Source organism: Coregonus lavaretus (genome assembly GCF_964263955.1).
Source record: "Coregonus lavaretus genome assembly, chromosome: 1".
NCBI lineage: Eukaryota > Metazoa > Chordata > Actinopteri > Salmoniformes > Salmonidae > Coregonus > Coregonus lavaretus.
In genome coordinates this window covers 80,447,734-80,459,295 of record NC_139988.1, presented here as the reverse complement: position 1 = coordinate 80,459,295, position 11,562 = coordinate 80,447,734, and the positions used below count along the sequence as shown (strand labels likewise).

The 11,562-nt window shown below is 45.0% G+C and overlaps 1 protein-coding gene across 1 annotated transcript in view; it reads left to right on the top strand.

The window, feature by feature from the left end:
- LOC311134145 (transcription factor 7-like 2) overlaps positions 1-11,252 on the top strand; it is a 118,687-nt gene extending 107,435 nt beyond the window's left edge. Inside the window, exons 7-14 of the mRNA XM_084167744.1 lie at positions 399-462; positions 3,300-3,437; positions 3,611-3,797; positions 4,264-4,371; positions 5,013-5,061; positions 5,772-5,822; positions 7,019-7,091; positions 10,699-11,252. Coding sequence (XP_084023870.1) covers positions 399-462; positions 3,300-3,437; positions 3,611-3,797; positions 4,264-4,371; positions 5,013-5,061; positions 5,772-5,822; positions 7,019-7,091; positions 10,699-11,161 — 1,133 coding nt within the window. The 3' untranslated portion in view covers positions 11,162-11,252. The remainder of the gene's footprint in view (positions 1-398; positions 463-3,299; positions 3,438-3,610; positions 3,798-4,263; positions 4,372-5,012; positions 5,062-5,771; positions 5,823-7,018; positions 7,092-10,698) is intronic.
- The last annotated feature ends 310 nt before the right edge of the window (positions 11,253-11,562 follow it).

The following is an 11,562-nucleotide window of genomic DNA, read 5'->3' as shown; positions in this document are numbered from 1 at the left end:
GTTCCTCATCTCTCTCTCTCACTCTCACACACACACACACACACACAAACACACACACAGACCTTAAACGCTCCTTTTAATTAAAAGCAGAAAAGCACATTCACACTGTTAAAAAGAAAGAGGATATGTTTGCCAATAGATCTTAGTTTGTCCTCTTTCTTGGTTAGCCTTACATTGAACATGTATAACTTCACATGTATTCTTCATTAATACACAATACTTCCGTATTTAGATTGATCGTTTCCATCATCACCTTGATCCAGACTCCCTCATGGCTTTAGCGACCGACTCTTCACTCTAGCACAGCCTGGTTTTTCATGTCATCTGCATAGCAGGGTTATTATAAAGGCTCTAATTTATCATCTCTACCCCCTATTGTGTCCCTCTTCCACTCCCAGCGACTCCCCTAAAGCAGACGTTGCCCCCCTCTCCCCAGCCCAGCCCTGGTTGCCCTGCTCTTCAGTGCAGGCAGGGTGTGTGTCTGGTGTCTGGTAGAGCCGGGCAGCCAGACTAACTGGGGTCTGGCCAAATCTAGTGGACCTGTGCTTTAAGTGACAGCTAATTCAGCTCTAATGACGGCCTCTACATTGTGATCATCGTATTTCCAGCAAGGCTAATTGAATCTGCTGGATGGGGGCTAGGGGGATTGGCTGTGCTGTGGGGCTGGGGAGAGCTAATGCGTTCTGATGAGCCCTAATTGAATTAGCATAGCTGAATAGGTGGAGGTCTCCGTCTCTGGAGAAAGGGGCTTTAGCACATCCTTGTTAAAACTGTTACGGGGGATTTGACAAAAAAAAGATGGCCATTTGGGTTGTTGACGGCATAGAGAAATGGTGCAGAGTGGAAAGGTTTGGATAATTGTGTATATGACAGGGTTTCGGAAGCAAAAAATTTAAACAGAATTAAAGAATTGTCTCTTGGCTTTAAAAGGGCTTAAATATATCACAAGACATCCAGTAGTTATAAAGTCCGGTCCATGTCTAATAATTACATGAGGCCTGAGTGATTGAGATGTCCTGGTCCTGTATTTCACTGGGTAGCCAGATCTTAACAAGAGAACAACCCCGTAGTGCCACATACCGGCCCGATTACGATGCAGAGGGTGAGCCTCACTTTCGTACATTGCGCCCCCTCAATGAGCACCTTACACCAGGCCCTGTTCAAAAAATACATTATCTGGAAGGAAAAAAGGCAAGCAGGAGAGAGCAGAGTCGGAGCAAATGAAAATATATTCTTTTAAAAATGAGTTTGGAGCAGTACAGGTCCATTATCTCTGGCGGGCCTGTGTGTCACACGTGGGAGGAAGTGTAGGCCTCTCGCCCCCTGTCCAACGCCTGCCCTTTGATATGTTCCTCCCTCATGTCTCTCTCTCTCTCTCCCTTCCTCCCTCGCTTACCCTCAGCCCTTTTTTTTTTCTGCGGAAGGGAAAGTGCGCCGGACGAGTCATTATACATTAACCAGGCACGGGGGTACCGCCTCGCGTTGGCAATTAAATGGCCCTGGCTGACACTGGGCCTCCGTTGCAGCCAATGACCCACCCCCATCCCTGCCTTTCAGATTGAGACGTAGGAGCCTGGGGAATGGAGGCCTCCTCTCCCTCTCTCTCTCTCCCCCTCTGTTGGCTAAATTGGACCAAGGCGCTGTTCTGTGCTGATGAGGCTGGATAATGCCCCGCACATCAAAGGGATGGCCGTCATGTTTAAACCATAACCTGGGCCGCGCGGTGGCAGCTGGAGGGAGGGAGAGGGGGAGGTGGGAGGGGGGAGGGGACAGGAAGGAGGAGGAGAGTAGAGAAGGAAGAAGAGGAAAAAATGTGACGCTGAACAGAGGACATTTTAACAAGTGCACCAAGAGAGGGAGAAGGAAGGAAAGAGAGAGAGAGAGTAGGGGAAATGCGGCGGCCTAATGATGGGTGATCTGCAGCCACTGCCGCGGCTCAGCAGATGACATGGCACGAACACAAATGTGTCAATGATGAAGAGAGGAGAAGGGAGGAGAGAAGAGCAGCGGGAGGGAGGGAGAGAGAGAGGGGGGGGAGAGAGAAGGAGGAGGGGAGAGAGAGAGAGACGGACAGACAGACAGAGAGAGAGAGAGAGAGAGAGAGAGAGAGAGAGACAGAGAGAACACACTCCCCAGAGATCGCCTGCAACAGAAACTAGTTGTTCCTGGCGAGTTGATGCTCATCATTATATTCTGGCTCCAAGCCATGCAGCCAGACACATCAAGAAAATGAGCAAAATAAATAAATAAAAAATGATTCCTCCTTTTTCCCCCTCCTTCATCCTCAACTCTTTTTCTATGATTTGTGTACGGTCATGCGTAGCTGAGATATATACTCTACACTCACACAGACACTCACATTCAAATAATCTTACATAGACATAATTACTCTCACTCATCACACACACAATTGTGTTGCTCATTGCTCTGTGAAGTGAATCCATCGATGCGGGTTATTGCCCTCTATCAGTGTAGCTAATGATACCAGTGTTATAAAGATGTAGAGTAGAGGGGTAAAGAATAACCATGAATAATCCTGATCTAGCACGAGGCCCAATAGAATAGGTCTAGGTTTAACATAGAAAAAGGTGCCTTACCAATGGTTAAAGCTAAGGCGGTGCCCTAGGAGCTGAATATGTTTTAACATGACCTCAGTTTTGACATCAGCTTACACAACAGATTGGCACAAGACTCAACATACCTGTAGTTTGTCACATTGTAAAGGGACCAAGACATCCTGGAACTTGTATTTGTCATCCACAGTCCACAGAGGGGTGGCAGCACTAAACACTGACTTACCATTGGAGAAAGTCACTATTTTGGCTCAGTTATAGAAGCATGTGAGGACTTGTTAAAACCCATTACAGTTAAAGTGTCTGTATGGGTCATTTTGGCAGAAAATGACTGTCCCGTCCTTCCATTTGAAACTCTTCCCACTTCAAAACAAAACAGCTCTTATTTTAAAATGAATATTATGAAATATGACTTGTGATGTGTAATGTGTGTGTGTACTGGGTAACTGTTTCTATGTGGTTGTGAGATTCTGTGATACTTATGGACCGAATCCTTTCTTGATATACGCGTGCGAAACTCAAGCTTTTGTATAAGTCATGCATTGAATCTCAATGAGAGATTTACATGAAAATCCGACTTTCCCGCTCGGACCTCAAGTTAGGATTCGGCCCTATACAGTACGTCAACATGTGCACGTCTGTATGAATGTCGAGTGAGCATATTCTGTCTCTGTTTGATGTGTCCATCTTCCATTTCACACGTGTCCACTCTGACGATTTACACAGTTTTCTGTCCTCCAGGTTCCCTCACCACATGGTCCCCCCTCACCACAGTTTGCACCAGACCGGCATCCCCCACCCCGCCATCGTCACGCCCAACGTCAAGCAAGAGTCCTCCCACAGCGACATAGGCCTCAACAGCTCGTGAGTACACACACATCTGCACACACACACACACACACACACACCTCTGCTTATTTTTACCATTGTAAACTAAACAGCAGTAGCGGCACATTTGGCACTGGTATTATTGTTCTAAATTCTACCATTACAATAAGCTGTTTAATACCAATTCTGGGTATTTGCCAACCATACAGTACTATACTGTACACACTCCACAGGAAACACCAGGACTCCAAAAAGGAAGAGGAGAAGAAGAAGCAGCCCCACATCAAGAAGCCGCTGAACGCCTTTATGCTCTACATGAAGGAGATGAGGGCCAAGGTGGTGGCCGAGTGCACGTTGAAAGAGAGCGCCGCCATTAACCAGATACTGGGACGAAGGGTGAGAGAGAGAGACGGCACCGCTATAGACACAGACTCACTCACTTTACACATACAGCTTGGTAACTCCCTGTACAAGGGACTATGCATAGGGCAGGTAGCCTAGCGGTTAAGAGTGTTGGGCCGGTAACCAAAGGGTCGCTGGTTCGAATCCCAGAGCTGACTAGGTGAAAAATATGCCGATGTGCTCTTGAGCAAGGCACTTAACCCTAACTGCTCCTGTAAGTCGCTCTGGATAAGAGCGTCTGCTAAATGACTGAAATGTAAAAAAATGTCAAATGAAAATATCCACAACACACTTAATGTATGGTTTAGTTGACTATAGGCCTGCTACTGGGTCTGGAAGACAAGGGCAACATGTCTTAGTTTGTCTCTACCTCTTTTTTGCCCTCTTCTCTTTCTATGATTTCCTTCCCCCTCTCTTCCCCTCCCTCCCTCTCTCTCTCTTTCCGCGTGTCTGTCTGTAGTGGCACGCCCTAACACGAGAGGAGCAGGCGAAATACTACGAGCTGGCCAGGAAAGAGCGACAGCTTCACATGCAGCTCTACCCCGGCTGGTCAGCACGAGATAACTATGTAAGTTTTTAAGTTTTCAACACGTACCTCCTGTATTTCTCCCCTCACAAGGACATGTCTGGGATGAGTGCTCTTACTGTTCTGTCTGAGCTGAGAGCTCACCTCACTAGCAATGCCTACTGACTGTTTCCCTAGACACATTAGCCAATGGAATCTCCAATATACTTTACAGTAGATTTGCTGGGCTATATAAAACAGGGTCTAAAGTCCCTGGAATTCTGATGCTGAAGGAAGTTTCTCTCCCAGCGTTGGTGTGTGTCCAGCAGTTCAGGGGTCATCATACGCCCCTGCAAGGCTCAGGTTGACCAGTGAAACTTTGACTCCTCTCAGCCTGCACAAAGCATTCTGCAAATCTGACTCCCTCGCTAGAAACCAACAAAGCCTCTACATAAACAAGGGGAAAATAAGTGAAAAGATTACAACAAAAGAAAAAAGAGAGAGTAAAAAAATACAGAAAAGGAGAATGGGAAATTCTGTCTTGCAGTGGCAGTTAAAACCGGCGGGCAGAGAAAGAGACAGAGAGTGAATGAATAAATAAATATACAGAAAGATGACCCGTTTTGATTTCATGTCTCAGGTCTTCTGCAATATAATAACTAAGGTTCCTGTCTATTTCTCTTCTTTTGGCGGCTAACCAACAGGGCAAGAAGAAGAAGAGGAAAAGGGATAAGCAGCCAGGAGAGGGCAATGGTAAGTCTCTCTCCTATTAGGAGATCCATCATGTGTCAGGACTGTGTGACGTCTCACGAGATAAAAGTCTTTTTCTCTACTGCTTTTTTATTTATTTTTAAGTTGTTGTGCCTGGCTCGTTTTTTTTGACTACATAGTTATGCTACCCATAATGCAATATTTAAATGGTAGACTTGCTTGTTACCCCCTCCTTCCATTCCCCAACCCCTCCCCTAGCCTTCCCCAGCTAATAACGTTGAATATGCATGACCCCCCCCCAGCCTCACCCCTCCTCCTCACCCCACCCTCCCACACACACACTTTGCCCCCCAGCATTTATGATACTGTGATATGTGTGTTTTGAGAATGTGAAATTTAAGCATTTGCGAGAGCCATTAACTTAGCCAGTGTTGTGTTTCTGTGCGTTATAATGCCTGTGCCCTGCAGATAGACTGTGCTTGTGTGTGTGTCTGTAACTTGGGCTGCCCCTGCTTGTTTTCATGCATGCTTTTTAATCACACACAAAAAAAGAGGGAAAAAATCACCCACATCTTAAAATTAAGGAGGTTTGCTAATTCTATTACTTTTTCATTTTATATTCTTATTCATATTCTTCTGATATTCCATATTGTGAGTTGAAAAGGAGAAATGCAGAATATTAAACTGTATTCTAAACTCGTTTACTTGACGGATCCCCTCTTGAAGGCCTCTCCATCTGTTCTTTTTTTCAGAACACAGAGAATATTTTCCAAACCCTTGCCTTTCACTCCCTCCGATTACAGGTGCTAATGTCATTTTGAGTCTTAAATTACTAACTTGTTTTTTTTTCTCTTTTTAGTTTATTATGTATTTATCTATGTATGTGAAAATATATTATATTTAAAATTAATTTTACTAAGCTAAATGCAATATTTTGAAGAATGTTATATGCTTTGTTTGCTGCTTTCTTTCTTAAAATGTCTCTTATGTTTATTTATTTGAACATTTTATTTATACTAGCAAAAGTATGTTTTATTTTATATACTTACATATTTATTTAATGATGCTTCTGTGTTAAAGCCATTTATTCTAGAACAATCTTCCCCATTTGGCCAAATCCATATGTTGTATATATTTCTAGCGGTGACTATTAAAGTTAAAGTAATCTTAATGTTGATTATGACCCAGAGATTTGACGTCAGTCAGGGTAAACCTCCTTAATCTATTTGCTTCAGTAGCTGTGCTTGTGCCTTTTTCTGGGCCAGCATGAGTTGGGCCTATTCCCCTACTACGCAGTCTCTGCTCAAACTAAGGCCTGGATTCACTCACCAAAGGATTCCTCCTTTGACCCAGCTATCACTTTGCTCTACATTTGATTATTAAGCCACTATGGTAGAAAACTGTGTGTCAGGTGTTTGAATTCAGGTCTAAGTAGTAGTGCCCTTGCTGCATTCAGTAGGGTTTAACCCTTTAATGCTTTCCCTGGCTGGGACTAACCCAAACCTTCCCTTAGCTTAACAGTCTGATACTGCTTCCTCTTCCTACTTACCACCTCTTCCCGCTCCTTTTCAAATATGGCGATAAAAAGTACAACTATGAATGTCACTTAGCAGAAATGTAATCAAGTCTGCTTTATTTCCCCCATCATATTCTCCTCTAACAAAATCGCTTTAGCCTTCTATTAAAGTGGAAATGACTATCCTTTTCTTCGATTTAATCTTTGCACATTTATGCATTTGTTAACTTTTTGCTTGCGGTTTGATTTGACTAATGTCTGAAAGACTAACCGTGTCTTCTGACAGTCCTTTCTGTAAAGGCATACTGCACAATTACTTGCATCTTTTTAGTTAGGGGGGAAATTAGCTAGATATGCCACGATTACGAAACTCACAGACTCACTGGTTTCCGTTTTTCTCCTTTATTTCTCTGCTCTTTTTCTTCCCCCTTTTTGGTTATTCTTCCTCCTGTCTGCTGGCTTTCCTCCCTGTTGTGGCATCAGACCTGAGCGCTCCTAAGAAGTGTCGAGCGCGCTTTGGGCTCGATCAGCAGAATAACTGGTGTGGCCCGTGCAGGTGTGTATGGTGTGTGCTGGCGTGAACGCCGGGGGCCAGGTGACGGCTGCTCTCTGAGCTGGGACTTCCTCCTTCCCTCTCCGCCTCCCTCTCTTCTTCCTTCGCCAGGCTGTCGCCACCTCCCAACTCTTCCTCCAACCCAGCCCTGCTAGTCTGGCCTGCCTCTAGTTGTGTTGGTGTTTGGGAACAGGGCTAACAGGGTATGCGTTAGTGTGTGTGTGTTGGTGTGAGTGGTGTTTGTCTGTACCCAAGTATAGATTGCAGCGTATAGATGTGAGGTTGTGTGGGTCCTATAGGGCAGATTTTCATAATGAGGGGCAGGACTCATCAGACTGGGTCTGAGAGGAGTTGGAGACGCGATGGCCTGGTCTGTGTGGAGGAGGTCCCAGTGTTGACAGCCCAAACCTAAGCCTTGGCTACATGTTGTCTGTCCAATGACGTGTCCATTTTCTGTGTTTTTGTATTGTTTGTGTGTCTACCTCTTTGGCTAACAGATGCAAATGCCCCAAAGAAGTGTCGTGCCTTGTTCGGGCTTGACCAGCTGGGTTTATGGTGCAAACCATGCAGGTATACCCCTGTAGTATCTATGGGAGGACAACCGTAATGACAACCACTTCCTTCTCTTACGTCTTCTCAAGATGTCCCTCGAAAATATATGTATTTATTGATGGCACCTACATTTTATCTGTTTCTTTTCCTGATTGGGGAATATTCTGCTAGATCTTCTCCTAGCAGGTCATTTCACCTATTTTCTTTGAAAACTAGAAGCCCAGTGGCAGAAAATGGATTTACTAGCATCATTATTTGTACACTACCTCAGTCCTGGTTGCAACATTGCACACAATCAAATTTAGGAGACCTTTGGGTCTTTTTGTTGTAATGTAATAAAAAAAATTATACATTTATGGTTTATGATACTATTCTTCTGGCAAGTTGAAAGGTTGAAATCCATTTTCTATCCAGGCTGTATGTAAGTGCCTGACATCCTAACTGTCTTAAGTGTCTGTCTGAATTGGCCATCTTGATAACCTTGTCATGTTAAGGCTTGGCCCTGCTTCTCAGAGGGCACCAGAGTGACTTTCTTCTATGCCCTCTTCCTCCTCCTCCTCCTCCTCTTCCTCCTCCTCCTCTTCCTCCTCCTCCTCCAAACTCCTCTCTAATAACCCTTAATTAGTCCCTACCTGTTGTCTTTCTGTTCTGACACAAGCAGTCTTTGAATTGGGAATATTTTCATGGTAGGTATCTGTTTCTGTTAAGTAATACCCTTCTCCGTGTCTGGCTTGCACTGTCTCCACCTCTACCCTGACCATTGTGACACTCCGTTTGATACTGTACATCACCATGGTCAACCCAAGGCATGCGACCAATCAATACATTTCATTTTTCTTATTTTGTTTTCAATATTGATCTGTAGTTATTACTTCGGAAAGTCTATCTGGCATTTTGCCTCAAAGAAAACAGCTCATAGGATATTGAGTGATCTTACCAAGTCACTTTTCGTGTGCAATTATAAAGGTTGAATTCATATGGCGTCCAATTGAAGTCAACATCCAATTAAAGTCATACACAAGGCCTGCTGAACTCTTAGCAATGCTCCACACAGTAGTACTGTTATAGTAGATTTAAAATAAGACGTAAACAGTTGATCACATTGATATAGGGATGACATACTCGCAGTATTACCTGATCCAGTCCATGAACGTAACGGGTAGATGATGAGTAGGCCAGCAGCGGGGTGTCAGAGGTCCTGGCTTGGAAATAGCCAGGGATAATTCCTGCATCGTTTAAGGAATCGAGAGGTTAACAGACCACACCGGGCTCCATTTCCTGAAAGATGCATCTGGCGTAATTCCCCTGGAGACGAGGAAATCAATATGTTACACAGGCCCATACTATCAATCGATATGTCTGTTAAAAAATGGATATTAGCTCATTTGTAGCAGTTTGACAGGCAGTTATCACTTCAGCACTGGCAGAGGTTTTACACTGATAGCTAGCGCTCAATACCACACAATACTCATACAGGGTCTTTGACAGCCTTTCTTTGCTTTTTCAGTTGACATTTCCCTGTGGTTTACTCTTTCTTGTGTGTCCATGTTGTGTGCTCGTTCTCTTTGTGTAATTGTTAAATCTCAGAAGTGCATGCCTCTTTATCCAGCATTCTGTCAGTGTAAGGTATGTGTGGTTGTCCAAATATATACTTTTCTTTCCCCACTCTCCCTTTCTCTTCATTCCTCTTTTATCAGTTCTCACTGATTGATCTCACCCCTATTTCTTTCCATCTCTTTCTCTCTCTCACACTATTTGTGTGAAACCTTTATCTGAAGGAGTACAGGCAGGGTATGACTTGAGAAACAGGCCTTACCGTTTATTGAACGATAGAACAGAGATGCTTACATTTGTCGAAGGCTAGCTGAACCAAAGCATTGTTTCTATCACTCACTTCTGCCCGACTCCCTCCCCACCTCCGAATTCTGTTCTTTCTCCTTCTTGCTCATTGTCCCTGTGAGCTAGCAACACAGTCTGAACCACAGTGTATTTGCCCTCGAGGCAGGCACAGACCTTGTGATAAGGAGTTGTTGTTGAGGTCAGGGTGAAACGAGGTGGGCATAGGCTCCCCCCTCTGTCCATCCTTCCCTCCCTGCACCCCCGCCCCCCCGACCCTCTTGAGTGATAGCTCAGTGCAGTTGCATTTTGGGCCGTTCCACAGAGCGAGATGGGTTGGCTGCAGGCACGCCAGACGGGAGAGTCCCGACCCGAGCAGAAATGCAAACATTATAGCGTGACCCTCATACACATGTCTTAGGGGCAGGTGCAGCGTAGCAGGGATCCCTCTAACCTCTTACCTCAGCATCCAAACTCTCCCCCCCTAAGGAAAGGAGAGCGAGAGAGAGAGAGAAGTCAGGATAGTGGAGGGAGGAGAGAGAGAGAGAGAAGTTAGGATAGTGGAGAGAAGTGAGGAGGAAGGAGAGAGAGAAGTCAGGATAGTGGAGGAGAGAGGGGAGGGAGGAGAGAAGGGGGAGAAGTTAGGATAGTGGAGGGAAGTGAGGAGGGAGGGGAAAGAGAGGGAGGACTAGTATCTCAGAAGAGCAGGTTGATCCTGGCAGTAGCTCTTCACCACGGCCAGCTCATTGGTTTAGTAAAGATCAGAAGTCTGTGAGGAAACGTTTAAAAGATGAGGAAAAATAGCAACAATAAAGGGAGTTGTTTTGAGATTCGCCATGAAAACCATTCTTCATTCTTCTTTATTCGTCATCCATTTCTCATCCATCATTTTCATCCTCCTGCTGTCTCTCCTTGTTCATCATCCTGTCTGTCTGTTTGGTGTACTGTGTTGTACTGTGTGTATGTCCTGGGAGTCTGAGCAGGCCACCTGTAGCCTTGATCCTCAGCCAGGCTGTAGCGTTGGCAACCACTTAAATGCACCAGAAAAATAACAACAATGTAAGGCCCAGAAATAGGTTTTAGATTTTATGTATGCATAATGCCAGTGAAACAAGATGGTGCATTTAAGTTGACTGCTAAGGCTCAGCTATTGCCCAGCAGATTGGTCAGTTCTGGGATGTCATGCTTAAAATAAACGTCTTTCTCTGTCCCCCATCTCCAGGAGAAAAAAAAAGTGCATTCGCTACATCCAAGGTGAAGGTAGCTGTGCCAGTCCTCCCTCTTCGGACGGAAGCTTACTAGACTCCCCCCCACCCTCCCCCTCCTCGGTGGCCCCCTCCCCCTCCTCGAAAGAGTCCAGACCTCAGACTGAACAAATGCAACCTCTCTCACTGACTATGAAACCGGCCCACCAGCCTCTCCACCACCCTCACCGGCACCTTCTGGCTGGGCATCCTCCTCCGCCATCTTTGGTTCTGCTGGAAAACTCTGCTGCTGCAGCGGGCAAAACGCCTGGTGCAGCCCACAACGGAGCCCACGGCGACGTCTCGTCCTCGCGGCAGCCGGGCTCCTCAGGCGCCGTCCTGGCCAGGCCCTTGGCAGCATCGCTGTGTCATTCCCACTCGCTACACCCCAACTCCACGGCCCCTCAGCCTCTGTCGCTCGTTACCAAGTCTATAGAGTAGATCCTTCCTTCCTACCTTCCTCTTTTTCTGCATCCCTAATTATTTTCTCTTTGTTTCGTTCAATCTTTTTTTTCTGTTTCTGTGCCATAAGGCTTTGAAAATGTGTTACTGTTTTATCAAAGTTCATTGGTCAATATTTGACCCATCATTATCGAAAAAAAATATAAATATTATAATGAAATAATAATCCAATGAGCTGTAGAGTATGGCCAAAATTCTTCTGAACTTCTGTTCTTGTCTTTATTTTGTAGTGTTAAACAGAAAATGGTTTAGTAGTTCCACTTAAACGTGTTTAAATGACAGATGACTATTCAATGAGCCCTTTTCTTGAAAGAGTTGGTTCTCCTTCATTATTTGTATTAAATACGAGCTTGCGAACCAATCATTTGAGGGTATGAGGA